This window comes from Onychostruthus taczanowskii, unplaced genomic scaffold, assembly GCF_017590055.1.
Source record: "Onychostruthus taczanowskii isolate IOZ18803 unplaced genomic scaffold, ASM1759005v1 scaffold92, whole genome shotgun sequence".
Lineage (NCBI taxonomy): Eukaryota > Metazoa > Chordata > Aves > Passeriformes > Passeridae > Onychostruthus > Onychostruthus taczanowskii.
This window is the reverse complement of record NW_024507213.1, coordinates 761022-776920: the sequence shown is the minus strand read 5'-3', so window position 1 is coordinate 776920 and position 15899 is coordinate 761022. Positions and strand designations below refer to the sequence as shown.

The 15899-nt window shown below is 43.5% G+C and overlaps 1 protein-coding gene across 2 annotated transcripts in view; it reads right to left on the bottom strand.

Moving 5' to 3' along the window:
• ATG10 (autophagy related 10) overlaps nucleotides 1-15899 on the bottom strand; it is a 73061-nt gene that overhangs the window by 11350 nt on the left and 45812 nt on the right. Inside the window, exons 6-8 of one of the 2 annotated variants that reach the window (XM_041426652.1) lie at nucleotides 3876-3973; nucleotides 3477-3590; nucleotides 1097-3113 (exon numbers count right to left, since the gene is read on the bottom strand). In XM_041426652.1, coding sequence (XP_041282586.1) covers nucleotides 3101-3113; nucleotides 3477-3590; nucleotides 3876-3973 — 225 coding nt within the window. In that variant the 3' untranslated portion in view covers nucleotides 1097-3100. Of the gene's footprint in view, nucleotides 1-1096; nucleotides 3114-3476; nucleotides 3591-3875; nucleotides 3974-15899 lie in introns of those variants that run through there. The other variant, XR_005954274.1, reaches the window with a different exon arrangement.

Here is a 15899-nt window from a genome sequence, read left to right as displayed (position 1 = left end):
CTCATCACCAGAACTAATTAATATTTTCACTTATTAAAGCAGCCGGCCAACCATCTGACACCTGTAACACCTGACTGAGTAATAACGCTGCCACAGGAGATGTTGTTTTGTGAGACACTTGAGGAAGGTGTTAAGAGGGCGCTCCGTAAATCCATTCTCTGTTCAAACACAGCAGTGAAATCCCCTCTGCCTTAAGGTGAATTTGTCTTCAGGAGGTGACAGCCACAACAAGCTCTCAAGTGGGGAACTGAAAGCTTCCTCGTGGTGCAGGGGTTTTTAAGATTTTCCTGAAATCCAAAAGATAAAAACCTGTGTGACACTTTCCTAATCCTGAGCACTCACTACAGGGTTACTTTTGCAGCTCCCAGCTTCAGGCTTTTTCTTTTTTATTATTTCTTTTTGTATTCTAGGTGGTAAGAATTTATTGCTAAAAAATGCACTAAATTCCTTGAAACACTTTTAAAAGCCTACATGTTGCTAAAAATAGGTATAAATACCCATACACATGCTGTTCTCTAGAAGAGAGTATTTTTGAGGAAATCATTGTAACTTCACCATTCAGAGGGAAGAGCAATCGTCCCTCCTTTGTGCTGGAACTGAATTTACACGTGTGCAATATAAATACAGATGTCCAAACAGACTCATGAAACCATCATCATAGCAAAGAGGGAGGGGGAAAAAAGTTATTGGGAAAGTTTTGCTGAAATTCATGGAGTTGCAGCAAGAATTGATACTGATTACTTGCCTGTATTGAGCTGTAATTAAGTAGCTGCACATTTCCTGCGTGGAAAGGAATGTTCCTGTTAGTAAGCAAAGCCAGGCAACCCCAAATCTCCTGGCAGGGGGTTAAATTCTTACCTGGTCATGCTGACACAAATCAGGGATTATGTATGTGGCTACCAACTGCATCCCCCAGAAAAACACATTTTTTGGCTTAGGTGAACACAAAAAATTAATTCCTCTTGATGATTCTGGCAATCCAGGGCAGCTTTGAGACTGTTCTCTCTTACAAGAGCTCCCCAGAAGGAAAGAACCTCCCATGATGTGTCTTCCCAGATTAGCAAAAATGAACAAGTGAGCAAATTTACAAATCTAAACTGGAAATTTTCTCCTTGGTAGGATGCAAGAGTTCAGACAATGCAATGTAGACAAAATCCAAGCTCAGGTCTAAGGATCTTCAATAGTTTAACTAAATAATGAATCACAACATAAAATATAGTAACAAAACAGTGTCACACTAAAAGAAAAAAATATATAATCATATCACATATCACAATTATATCAAATTTAAAAATGTATATATATATAAAATTTAATGCATAAAAATTCAGTAAGATGTCCTAGGTCATTAAGGCATAAATGTAAGCAGGAAATTGGGTGCCTGCCTCCCACCCAGCCATTAAAAAGGAGATATCCAAATGGGCTTATATTTATCTCCTTGGTCCCAAATATTTATGTTACCCTGTATTTGTTTCTGTATCTAACCTCCATGTATTTGTAGTAAACAAGCTGAATTTTGGTTTTCCAGCCAAATTTCAGGGAAGCATTGATACTGATGAGACATAGCACTGTCACCTCCTTGTTTGAGCCCAGTGTAATGCCCTGGTCAAATAATCCTCCTCTTTGTTTGCAAATGGTGAATTAAGGTGGAAAGCAATGGGTGTTGAGACTTGTTCCATGTAAAATAAAAATATTTATTTTCCTTTACATATAAATTCCACATTTTGAAAGCTGAGTGCTTCTACTGTTCCAGGGTATCCCAAGTGAAGATCACAGAGCAGGGGTGAACATTTAACAGCTCTTAAACCTGCTGTTACCTCTTTTTGTTGGCTCTTCCTCTTGTCTAAGTCTCTCTTAAATTTAAAAACTTGGATGCAATTATCAAGCATGTGTTACCAAAAGTGTTAAAAAAATCATTGTAGCTGTGGGCCATATTTTGTAAATCTTATATGGGAAAAATGGCTTTGCAGGTTGATATGACACAGAGGAAAATAAACTGTGTGTTTTCATTATTAATTCCAAGCGTGTGCCAAACAAATTCTGCTACCATGGAATTTGAAGGCCTGCACTCTGTATTCCATGTCCACCAATGGCAAGCAATGGAAGTTAAAAACGTAATTTGAAAAAACAGAATCTGGACGCATTTCACACTCCCAGCTCTGACGTGGCACAGCCTCGACTCTGCGTGCAAGTGACAACTGCTGGATGTACAGAGTGAAATCTGTGCTCCAGTGCCAGCTGCTCAGACTGTTTCACACTGCAAATAAAATGGGAGCGGGAGAGAAGCCAGGATGGGTGGTAGGGAAGCTCCTCATCATCTGCCTCTCTGTGGCAGCAGCACCAGGCAATCCCCCAAAACCCAACAGCTGCCAGGGGAGGCTGCAGAAGCAGTGCAGGGTAGGGAGCAAACCTGTGAACAACCACAGCTACAAGGAGAAACACTAATTGGGAACAACAGCAGCTCCCAGGGGCACGGAGAGCTTCCCTGGCAGGCAGCAGAGCTCGGCAGAGCCAGATGTTCCCACACGGCTGCTCCGGGCACCTGAGCTCCAGAGCTGGACCTGCTCACCCCGTGCGGCCCCGTCTGCTCCCTGAGGTGTGATGTGTGAGGGACATTCCCGGGATGAGGATGTCCTGTGTGCTGGGGAACACGGGCTGGTCCCTCACCAGGCTCTGCTGGAGAAGGTGGCTCCCAGGTGAAGCAGTCTCAGCCCACAGCCTGGCTGCCACAAGCTCCCGCCACGTCCCACGAGCATTTTTCTGTGTTTATACTGCATTTTCTGCCCCACAGATGGTGCAGGTTTTCTAGAGGTAAGGTCAGTGGATCCAGCAGCTCGGCTCTGGCTTGTGCAGCCTCAGCAAGGGCACAGGAGGCAGGAGATGAGTGCCTTCAGGGGAGGTCAGGTCTGGGTGGTGCTGAGGAGGTGCTCCCCCAGCAGCAGCCAATTCCCACCGTCATCAGTGGCGAGTTCTGGCCACAAAAAAAGCCATGAGCAACCATTTCCACTCTGGCATGGCTGAGCAGCCAGGAGGGACCCTTCCACTTCATCCCCAGGGAAGTCTGCAGCAGCTTTATCAGAGCCTAACCACTCCCATTCCTTCAGCTCAGGGCTCTGGAGAGGGGACAGCAAACACAGAAAAAGGAGTTAAGTTAAAATCCTTGCAGCACTTAGGCCAGGCCCCCAACCCTGTGCTGGGGGAACCAATATAAAACACTTCTCCACGCCTGAGAGAGACCCCAGGAGCTCAGGGGCCCTCTGGACTCAGGAAGGCTGTCAGCAGTGGGCTGAGCACTTCTCTGCACAAATTTTCATTGCAAAGTGAGGCAACAAGGCAGGCAGGTAAGCAAAACACTGACAGGTGAGTTCTAAATTACACAAGAGCTTCAAAGGAGGAGGAAATGGTTCTGCCATTTATCCATCTGATCTTTGGAACAGGAGGGTGGGAGAGGAAAGGATGATTTCCTTTTCTCTTACCTTTCAGGCACAGCTGTGCTCTGCTCAGGTGCCAGTTTTGCATAACTCAAAGGCAGATTCAGGCCCACAACTGGGCCTACCGTGCTGAGCCACAGTGTGATGTAATTTGTGTTTCTAGGGGGAAAAGAAAAAAAAAACTCACAAAAAAAGCACCATAAATCTATTATCCCAGCTTTTTCTGAATTGCAGACAGACTCAACAGCCACAAAACAACTTCAGAAGGGGCTGTTCCTTCATTTTTCCTACCACAAATGTATTTTAATTTTGAGGTCTGAAGTGACATTACAGAGATCTTATTCTGCTGGCACTAAGGAAGCAGCTTTGCCCATTTCCACCCTGCAGCTGACTGACTTCACCTGCATTGCAGAAAGCCTTGCAAGGCCCAGCAGTGCCCCTCACCTGCGGTGCTCCTGTGAGCCTCTCAGCACAGCAGAGATGAATTCTTTGGTTCTACAGGGGTGCAGGACAAAGAAAGGCTGCCCGAGGATGGGGTGCTCCTAAGAGAGAACAGAATTTGCTTGGTCATGGAAGGGAAAAACAGAAAACTCATCACGTGCATCTGGAAAACACAAGGCAGGGTGCAATCTGCCCCCAGTGCAACTTTTCTCACTTCAGAATCTCAGCTCACATTGCTTTTCCCATCACCATCATGACAAATTAAAATATATTGTATATATTACACATCAATAATACATATTCTGCTCTGTTGAAAGGGAAATAAGATCAGCAACCAGGCCACGCCACTATTTCAGTTAAAACACAAGGGTTTGTGAAAGTAACTCCAGTTACTGTATCAGCATTAACTGGCTGAGGAGAGCCAAAGCTACTGTGTAAACCAGAGTGTGAGCAAATATAACACACAAAACCCATTCCCCTCAGGAAAAAAGGCCTTCAAGCACCCTGAGCCCTGCTGTCTTTCAGGCTGGTGCTGGGAGATACACATGGTTCCATTTGGAGAGGCAGCAAGAAGGGAGAAGAAAGTGCTCTCAAGGTGGCTTCAGCTTCCACTTGGTTCTGATGCTGAAAATGTTCTCATGAGGATCAGTCCCTTTATGTCTAAGAGACCTTTAAAAAACTCACAGAAGCTTCAGAATATACCAAAAAAAAGGTGTTCAGAAAGCTTTGTTTCACACTGCAAACAGATAACTCGCATAAGAATGCTACCATCTGCTGTTGTCAAAAGTGAATTGATGCAGGTTTTTTCTGAGAAAGAGTAATATTTTGAATTAAAACCCTTTTCAGTATTTGCTCAAATTAACTTAGGCCTCCAAATAATTCCAGAAAATACATGGACTGTACCAATGGTATACCTTAAAGACACGAGGGAAAAAAAAAAATTAAAAAAAAAAAGCTAAAAATATTTACAAAACTATTCTGCAAAGTAAAAAAAAAAAAAAAATTAAAAAAAGTAAATTGTGAAAAAAATTTCAGCGAACTTCACAAATTCCCAGAAAGAAGAGAGAAGTAACCCAGATTGAAGCGACTCAACTCTATTAACAAGGCATGAAGACAATTCCCAAAGCTGAATATTCAGCCTAAAGTTATTCCCAACCACCCTGACCCCCAGGTTTTGATTTTGCCCTGCACTCCTTGCTACAGCAAACCACTACTGAAACACAGAGGCCAGACTTGACTTTTTAAAACAGTTCATTACCTTTACATTTTACATCTTTCTTCTTTTAGTCCTTCCTCTTCTTACGTGACAACAGTGACACTAAAACCTTTCCCAAATGCAGGAATTTCATGCTACTCAAGACAAGAATGTGTCACACACTCACAGGAAAACCACAGAAGTAAAAGAAACCAAAAGAAATCCTGAGCCAAGAGCCATTAAGGAGCAGCCTTTAAAAAGGGAGAAGGCTGAGGTGGGGATGATTGTGGAGCATCAGGGAAAACACTCTGAGAGCATCAGCTCTGATTCAGTCAAATGCTGCCTTCCAAATCCTGCACGCAGTGGCATCCTGTGAGGCTCTGATGTGCACTCAAGGTTAAACCACTGACACAGCAGCTCAGAGGAGGAAGCATGGGGAAGCTGCCAATAAAAATGCAGGAGTTATCAAAGGCCTGGATGATTTCAGAATTGGTAATGGGCTACAGAGCCTCCCGCTGCCAGGGCCCAGCCTGCCCTGGGAGAGGGTGAGCTGGCTGTGGTGGGATGAACCCCAAGTCCTTCTCAAACACTGTCAGAAGGGTGAAAAAAAATGGAAGTTTGTGCTGCATCAGCTTCATTAGCATTAGCTCAGTGCCTGCTGCACATACCTGGCAGAACAATGACACTCCACGTGCACTGAAATGCATCCTGAGCAAAATATTAGGGCAGCAATTCCACCCTTCATCTAGGCTGGTCCTGTGCCAGTTACACCAAAAATATACAGTCCTGCTGGGACTGCATGAGGAAAAAATGCCAAAACAGTACCAACAATATGTAAGAATCATCCATTTCTTGTTTACAATTAATCTTTTTCCAGTCAGTCATGCACCAGGGCAGTGTGAGAGTTTCAAGTCAATTCCCACAAGCACTCACTGGCGCTGTACTGCAAGAACCCATTTGCAGGTTGCCCACAACTCTTCTGGGCAGTAATACTCTGACACACAGTTTATTTGAAATCAACAGCATTATTTTCTTGGATCTGTCTATGATTTTGCATCTATCTAGCTATGAGGCTGATTTACAGCAGTGCCTGTTCAGCACCACACGCTGGAATCCATCACACATCTGCATATCCCTCTGAGTCTGACCCAGCTGGGATGGGGAAGGAACACTTCCACAGGCAGGCACCAGCTCTGCTGAATTTGGAAGCTCAAAATGTTGCTTCATTTATTTTCTGTAGAAAGACCTCTCTCCTAGGTGATGCAGGAAAGATGTGTGAGGATGTTCTGTGCCTGCTGCTGGAGCTGCTGCCTCAACTCCTGCCATTAAAAAAACCTGGGAGAGAGAGATGGATGCAAGACACAAAATGTTCCATGGGACAGACTGAAAATTAATCACAGACTCCTGGAATAGTTTGGTTTGGGAAGGGGCCTTAAAGCTCATCCCATTCCTGCTAGATAAATTATCTGTAAATAATGCACAGCACTGAAACAGATTTTCCCACAGAAGTAGAAAATAATCCTGAGAATCAATACTATTACATTGTAATTGGTTTGATTAATTACAAATCTGCATGGAAAATATTACTGAATCTTCATTTCCGAGTAACTCAAGTAACGATAGTACTGGAACTTCACACTGCTTTCATCTCTGCATGGAAATTATTACAGAATCCTGGAATGCTTTGGGTTGGAGGGGACTCAGAGGCCATCCAGTGCCATGGCAGGGACACCTCCCACTGTCCCAGGCTGCTCCAGCCCCAGTGTCCAGCCTGGCCTTGGGCACTGCCAGGGATCCAGGGGCAGCCCCAGCTGTGCCAGGGCCTGCCCACCCTGCCAGGGAACAATTCCCCATTCCCAAGCTCCCAGCCAGCCCTGCCCTCTGGCAGTGGGAAGCTGTTCCCCCTTGTCCTGAACCTGGTTTGCCCAGGAATGGCAGCCCAGGCTGGGACTGAGCGAGCTCTGGCAGCACAGCTCAGCTCACTGCCTGTGCAGGTAGAGCCCTCCACGCACAGGGGCTGAGCAGGGAAATGTCACAGCACTGATCTGAGCAGTGGCAAAGACTGGGCAGCTCCCAAGCACAAGGACAATTAAGACTAAACTTCCATCAGATTGGATTAAGTCATTTTACCAAGCATTCTCCATGTCGGATTTAAATAAAAAATAAACATTACTTCAGGTAAGGGGTAATTGTCTGTAGGTTTCTGTACCGTGCTCTGCTGCTCTCCTCCCCAGCCAGCAGGAATTTTGTTGTCAGTACATTTCTTGTAACAGCACCATTTATTTTCTCTGTCATAACTGGAGCTCTTCCAGGGGTAATGGCTTCTATTTTCTCCAGTGCTACATTAAACTGCCTTCAAGCATCCATCACAACATTTATGGTCTCCCCATTGATGATAGTTCAGGGGATTTGTGCCTGAAACGGCCTCTTCCCCAGCCTGGTTTGCATGATGTTGCTTGGTAAAAATAAATTCACACAGGGGTATCAAAAAGTTCATGCAGGACCCTACCAGCAAACACCACAGCCATTTCCAGTTGATTCCAGACATTTTCCCAGCAGTCGCCAGGTCAGAAAAAGAAGGCAGAATTAATAAAACATGCCCCCCATAATCTCATCCATTTAGGAAAAGGAAATAGTGATGCAATTAATAAAGAGGATATAACTTTTTCCCTTTCTCCCAATTTCTGACCACATTCATTGAAACAAACAGCTGAGTTTAAGTAAAAATTCTTCACTCAAGATTATATAATTTATGTTCTTCAATTCATAGTCTACCTTCTGTATTCCTTATTTTCATACACATCAACAATAACTTACTTGCTATTACATTCCAAGTCTACACATTCAGAAAGAAGGCAGGAAGATTCCTCTCCTCAGACTGACCCTGAGTCCCAGAGCCAGAACAGCAACTGCACACATGAACTTCAAACATGTCTTGAGGTCAAAGGGATTCTCCTCTAATAATGGAATTACTACAATGGAAAATCTATTACTATGGAATCACTGTGTTGCAAGCACCACGTTAAGGAACTGTAATGACACAGGGAACTTTTATAATCCTGACAGAAGGTGTAAATCACAGTAATAAAGCTGTTGGTAGCACAGTAATTGCACAGGCCTTCTCCATCCTACTCACTTGGGGTTATGCTGGATTTTGGGAAGGAATTGTTCCCTGTCAGGGTGGGCAGGCCCTGGCACAGGGTGCCCAGAGCAGCTGGGGCTGCCCCTGGATCCCTGGAAGTTGGTTGGACAGGGCTTGGAACAGGCTGGGATTGTGGGAGGTATCCCTGCCCATGGCAGGGGATGGAATGGGATGAACTTTCAGGTCCCTCCCAACCCAAACCAGTCAGGGATTCTGTGACCTGGGACAGATAAAATCTATTTATGGTCAGTGAATTTAACTCACAGCCAGCAGCCAACTCATCCTGCTGGCATAACTGAGGCAAGTTTCCCCAGCTTTGCAACAAAACACAGAAACCCCACCAAACCCAGGAGCTGAAGGTGGAACAACCTGCCCTGCCTGGGACAGAGCTGAGGAATGTCCTGGCAAGTGCCACTGGCACTGCTCTCCTGCTTTGCTGAATCAAAGCAGATCTACATTGGCATAGAGCAGGGGAAAGCGTGAAGGGACAGCACAGAGAAGTGAAAACCATCCCCAAAAAGCAGATTTCTGTGGTTACTGAGCCTGTCTTTGTGAGGAGGCTGGTTTGATTTACACCCCAGCTCTTGCAGTTGCCCCTGCAGTGATTTAACGTCCCTGTTCCCATGTGCTCCCAAAGACCCACAACCAAGCTCAGTGATGATTTTTTATTAACACCTTCACCACTTCCAACACCACGCAGCCAACCAAGCTGGATCCTGTCCTTCTTTCATCAAACACCAGGTCCAAGCTGAGAAGGCAATTAAATGGCTACGTTTTCCTGAGGAAAGCAGAGATGCTTTGGCACATCCCACAACACAGAAATACAAGGACACTTCACACAGCCAGAATTTCTCTGAGATGAACCACGCCTACCACTTTGCATCTGCTGCTTCAAATCCATCATGGATCCCAGCAAAGGTGCCTTCCAAACCAAACCATTCTGTGACTCTGTATTTCATATTTTATGCCCCAATTCTGCCTGATTCTAGAGTATTTATAGTTTTGAAGAGCTGGTGAATATTTTTTACATTTTGTAACTTTATTATTTTATTAATTTTTTTTTAATTTAATTATTTCATTAAATAGCTAACAGAAGATGCCTGAAAGGCAGGAGACTTAATGCAGGACAATCAAAACAGTAATCAAGAATAGCCAACACTGCTGGTCCATAATTATGTATTTTATACATATATAATAAGGTTTGAATTATTAATTTCAAGAACAGGAGGAATCAAAGCACTAGGTGACACTCAGGCATGTTTCTAAAGCTTAACAAGCTTAATTTAAGGCTTTAAAGCTTCTCACAAGCACGTAACTTATGCATTTAGGATTTTTCAAGAAAACTTTATACTTAAAAATTGGCAGGTCCATAGTTACATTGTCAAGAAATGGCATCTCAGCCATTTTCCTAAGAAAATAAACAGATGATTCTTCTTCCATGCTTGCCAAAAGTAGATTAATTCAGTTGTCACCATTTTAGTTATGTAGCATATAGTCTTAATTAATTACTATTTAAAATCTGTTCTTAAGTTATGAGATTCATCTAAGGTGCAAAACTGAACGATCCAACAAGCTGTGGAAGTATGGAAAAGACACTGGAGACAGATTTCCTACCCTGATTAAAAAATTATAAGGGAAAAAATAAAAATAAAATAATATTAAAAAAAAAAAAAAAATCCCCAAACCCATGCTGGCATTTGACAAAAGTGGCCTGAAAGGGTTCATATCCCATAATCCCGGATATTCCAGAGGATGCCCCAGCAGTGTTCCCTGCCTCCCCCAGCAGCACCTGGGACACCACAAGCCTGGCCTCCTTCTGTGGTTCACTCTTCCCTGCACTGCTCCAGCAGATCTGCACCCCAGGCACTGCAGGACTCACTCCTGCCAGGTAATTTTGCATCCATTTATGGACAAGTGGCCTCAGGAATTTGTCTAAATGCTTTTGAACTGCTGACACCATCTGCTGCCACCACTCCAGAGCACAGGTGCTTAGGTATAAACTGCTTTCTGTTAGCACAGATACCTAGCTCCCATTTTAGCAGCACTTAAAATACCTTTTTTAATTAATAAAGTTAAAAAAAAATATGGTTTACAATGCCCTGTGGCCACTCCAGTGGCCTTTCAAATGGACCTGAGTGTGCCATATATGAATCTCACCTCTTTCATACTGTGCAGTCAATGCTGTTGTGTAATTTGGGATTTTTCCATAAGGGGGGAATATTCAGTAGGCAGATTCATTCCAGAAGTGAACAGCCAGCAGTCAAGGTGGGGTGAAGGCAGAACAGAACCCACTTCAGCTTACAAGGAGAAATGCCACACCAGTCAGGGAAGGTGTCTTACAACTTACTGCACAAACCTCTGCTTGGGAAGCTCTCTGGAAGCAGAACCACTGCTACAAAAATTATTTGTAAATGCAATGCACAGCACTGAAACAGATTTTCCCACAGAAGTAGAAAATAATCCTGAGAATCAATACTATTACATTGTAATTGGTTTGATTAATTACAAATCTGCATGGAAAATATTACTCGAGTAAGAGTAACTCAAGTAACGATAGTACTGGGACTTGAAAGTCTGAAGCTGGCAGGGAACTTCACAACGCTTTCATCTCTGCATGTAAATTATTACAGAATCATGGAATGATTTGGGTTGGAGGGGACTTAAATCCCATCCAGTGCCAGCCCAGCCATGGCAGGGACACCTCCCACTGTCCCAGGCTGCTCCAGCCCCAGTGTCCAGCCTGGCCTTGGGCACTGCCAGGGATCCAGGGCCAGCCCCAGCTGCTCTGGGCACCCTGTGCCAGGGCCTGCCCACCCTGCCAGGGAACAATTCCCCATTCCCAAGCTCCCAGCCAGCCCTGCCCTCTGGCACTGGGAGCCATTCCCTGTGTGCTGTCCCTGCAGGCCTTGGCAATTGTCTGTGTCCATCTTTCCTGCAGCCCCTTCGGGCCCTGCGAGGCCACCCTGAGCTCAGCCCAAAGCTTCTCCTGCCCAGCCGAGCCATGGCAGCTGTGCCAGCCTTTCCTGCCAGCAGAGCTGCTCCATCCTCTGCCCATCCTGGAGCCTCCTCTGGCCTGGCTGCAGCAGCTCCAGCTCCTTCCTGGGCTGGCCCAGGGCTGGGGCAGCTCTGCAGGTGTGCTCTGACTGAGGGGAGAGGGGCAGAATCCCCCTGCCCTGCTGCCCACGCTGGGCCCGGCCCAGCACAGGGCTCTGGGGTCCCTCCCAGCACAGGCTTTGGGGTCCCAGCCCAGCCCCACAGCACCCCAGGGCTGCTCCAGGGCTGCTCCCTCTGCTCAGCCCAGCCTGTGCTGGTGCCTGGGACTGCCCTGACCTGGGTCCTGCCAAGCTCCATGAGGTTCCCATGGTCCCACCACTCGTCCCTGGTCTCCACCTGGACACCAAGTCATTGACCCCAAGTGCCCAAGTGTGACCGCCCAGCCCCATCCCTCACCCACCAAGGGGTTCATCCACCAAACTCATGGCTCTCCAACTCAGAGACAAGGATGTCCTGTCAGACACTGTCAGATGCCTTGCACAAGTCCTGGTCGATGCCACCCGCTGCACATCTGTCATCTGTTTATCCATTAAGCTTTTGCATTTACTCTACATTTAGTATTAGTTCATTATTTGGTGTTCTCCCTCTATGAAATTAGTTCAACTAGATTATTGTCCATGAAGTCTTATGGGGAAAAGCATGACTTTACCTGCAGGGCAGCTGAAAATTATTAATCAGTGGCTAGTTTTAAAATAAAACCTCCTTAGTAGCTTGTACAATACTACAGCTTGGTTTAAACCCCAGGAGTTCAACACATCATAGAAGATTTTAGTGGGAAACAAATACCCACCCAGCTTTGCCATCTTCCCCCTGTCAAATAGCTTTCCAGTCTGTACTGGTAAGACTCTCTTTTCTCAGGAAGTTGTACTAATAATTTTCCAAAAATATTAGCAGGGGATCCATAGCAACTGTTGATGCAACTCATATTCGTTAAGAGTGATCCTAGCAACCTTCTGTTAAGAAATACTGTATACAGCCTCCCCCACTTAGCAAAATCCCACAATATGGCAAGAAAGATTTTTGTGTCTAAGAATAGATACCTTACCACATTTTTCAAAATGACTGAGCCGTAATGATTTAAATCCTCCCTATCACATTTTCAGCAAGATGTGCCTCTACAGCACTATATCAATGTGTTCTGCTCAGAGTTTTGACTCTTTCTCCTTTTTTAAATCACACTATTAACATCCCTGACATTTTAGAAATAATGTTTATTGATTTTTCTGTTAACACTGCTATAAATTAAATGATGTAATGGACAAGATTATTGAGGTACTATAAAGAATGTGTCCTCCAGATTCCTAACTCCTGGCTGAAAAAGACGCTGGATTAACTCAGAAATAGCTGCAGTTCTGTGTTGTGATTTCCACAGTTTAGGTTTGGTTGAATACTTTTATATGACAGAAAGGACATATTAAAAGTACCTGCTAAGTATCACATGACAGAAGAAAACCACCTAGTTTAGATGAAACTAAGAAATGAATGGTTGAGAAGAAACAGATGCAAAATTCCTGACCACTCACTACTCACAAACGTAGGATATAGTCAGTATCAGAATGGTCTGAGTTACTTTATCTGCAGCAACAGTAAATGGCTAAACCAGGAAAATGCTGATTTATTGTTGGCAAATCCAGAACCAAGGTGTCACACATGAAACGTGTCACCTCCCATGCCTGGGAGCACTGGTTGCAGAAGTAATTGCATCTGAACAGTATTGGTTAAAAAGGAGGGGAATCATGTATGGATACATGTGCTCCACACCTTCTAGAGCCCCTTGGAATCCTGACTGACAGATTAATTTTTAAGACTATTTCTGCAGGATCTTCAAGTCACCAAGTTTTGTTCTTGTTTTATGGGGTAGTTTTTCAACCCCTGAGCCTCCTGTAATAATGCAATTCGATTTCTACCCTTGGATGTTTGGTTTTACATTCCATCATCACCAAGCATTGATTAAGCCTTAGCACATATACTTGATTGTGTTTACGACTTTGTTTCCTCAGGGGAAGGTCAGGCTTTATGACAACATCACTCTGTTAAAAACAAAAAATTGTTGGTGATGCTACTGACTATGATCAGCTTCATTCATCAGCTTACAAAATTCTCTTGCTAGTTTGCTTCCACACAGAAAAAAATTAATGGAAGGCGTGGATTAGCAGAAGCAACAAGAATCAAAAATGGACTTGGGCACCTGTGTTCATAGAATTAATTACACCAATACTGAGTTTCATCATAATCTTTAGGAACATATTTGTCAAGAGTGTTGTCTCTCCCCCTGTTGAAGTCCTTCTGCTTTGTCTACACTTTTATAAATTCCCATCAGGGCAAAAAAAATTACAGAGATTCAGTAGTGCCTTTACACATTTTTTTTTTCAATGCCTTCTTCCACTATTGTTAAATTTCAGAAGGTGCTTGAGAAATCGGTGGGCCTCAGTTTACCTCCTAGCAGGTGACTGTATCCATCACTCCAGCATCATTCCACACTCTGTGGAAAATACCTGGATGTGAAGGCTACACCAGTGTCCTGGATCTTAATGAAGGCACTTCCAAACCGTGTACAGCCCTCAGCCACAGCAGGATGACAATTCATGCCCTGACAATGCCTACCCCACACCCATCCTAACAATAAAAGCCTTTCAGTCTTGCATTTCCAGCTCCCCAGAGAGGACCCAACCAAGGCCACGCAGCCTGAAGTTCTGGCTATAACCACAGAGTCACTCCCTGCTGCTTCACACCTCCCACCCATCCTCAGAGAGGTTTCCAAAATGATAAAAGGTCAAATGCAGCCTCTACAAATTAACTCAGTATTAGCTATCTGGTTGTTTGGTTTTTTTTAATTCCTGGTTCTTACATCACGCACTACCATGTGACAAATTATGTTCACCTTCATATTTGGGAAGATTTCTCCCCATTTGTCTCATTTCTGTTCTCCACTCTCTGTTTGGTTTTTTTTAAAAAAATCTTTTTTCCTGTTCTTGTGAAGTTTTATTCTCTCAATGTGCCTCACCATTTAGCATTTGACCATGGCACTTTTGGGCTGCTGCTTTCTTAACTGAGACATTACACCTGCTATTTATTATATTTATTACACACAGAGGGCCCAATAAGTTTGAGCTGTTTAGGCAGTACCACTATGTATTTGTGTATACTATCTTATAAATAACAAATATAAATATTATACATCATACATATATGTTTACATGGTATTTAAATTACTAATATAAATAAATAACATTAAAAAACACCAAGTCACAAGTAAACAATTCAGGAGATGGGGCTGCAGTATCTGTAATTCTACTTTTGAATCCTCCTAAAAAGAAGCTGAAAATCACAGTTGGCAACATTTCTGGAATGCAACAGTAATCCATAAATACTCCTTAATTTTCCTGTCATTGCAGAATTAAGCCACTTCCAGCTCACACAGATCTTACCAGGTGTGCTAAATTGATGTCATTATAAGTCATCAGGAAATACCCACAGAGACCTGTAGCAACATTTGGAAGTTTTGTTAAACAGCTGTGTGTTCTAATTGATTTGTATTATTTAAAACAGCTAAAGCAAGTTATCGCCGGATGTAGGGAAGGGATGACTGAAGTCCCCAGGGAGATTTAACTCACAAGAAAGCCAATCACAGGAACTTCATTTGAGCATTTTAAGGTTATTACTAGAGGAAGTGCAATTAAATCATCACCATTTATCAATTATCATTATAAAATACTATGCAACCTTATCATGTTAATTTATTTATGAGAAGGTAACTAGTTGACTTCTGCTTTTTGCAGTAATCTAGTCAGGAAAAATATTTCAAGATGCCTTCTCTGGAAATGAGCATAACTCTCCACCATAATCAAAACTATAAAAGTCCAAATTTTACCTAAAATTTTCAAATGTCAAATATCTCCACTCTCTGCAGCTTGTCTCAGTTCCCGAAATGTATTTTATTACAGATGTATTCTACCACAGGGAGTATACACCAAAATATCAGTTGTATCAGAAATGTGCACAGGTCAGGCACCCTCATTTCATAACATATATGAGAAAAAAAAGTCCCAAAAAGTCAGTAAGCCTTTCTTTTCCTGGTCTGCCAATCACAGTGCAGATCAGCTCCAGTTAAAACTTAAGTAACATGCATGGACCCTTGGCAAGCTCAATTTTTCTTCCCAGCGGTGGAGTGCTTGTAGCATCTAAAATTTGTATCTCTTTTGGATTAAAATCCTAAACCTTTTTTTACTCTGCTGCTCATGTGTACAGAGTGCTCAAGCCTGATTTGATGAGTTTGCCCAGTGACTTGCATTATAGGATCTGTGTCCCTGCAGGCAAAGCCTAACCCACATAACAAAATGGGTCAGCAGAAAAGCAGCAAGGCAAGACAAAACTCTGTATTTCAGTTCTGAACCCTGATTCATTTGACAGAGAAAAGCAGGTTTTTTTCTTGTAGACCTGACTCTTGCTTTGATCTGAGGCTTGCAGGCTAGTTTTCATTATCTTCCATAATCTCCTTATTTCACACAAAGTCACATTTTGCAACTCTTAACTCTGCTAATTTCTCCAAAATGTTCTTCCTGTGTTTGTCAGTTCACTCACAGCTCGCTGTACCACCTCTGGAGAGTGTCTCAGAATCAGTTTCCTCACTCCACAT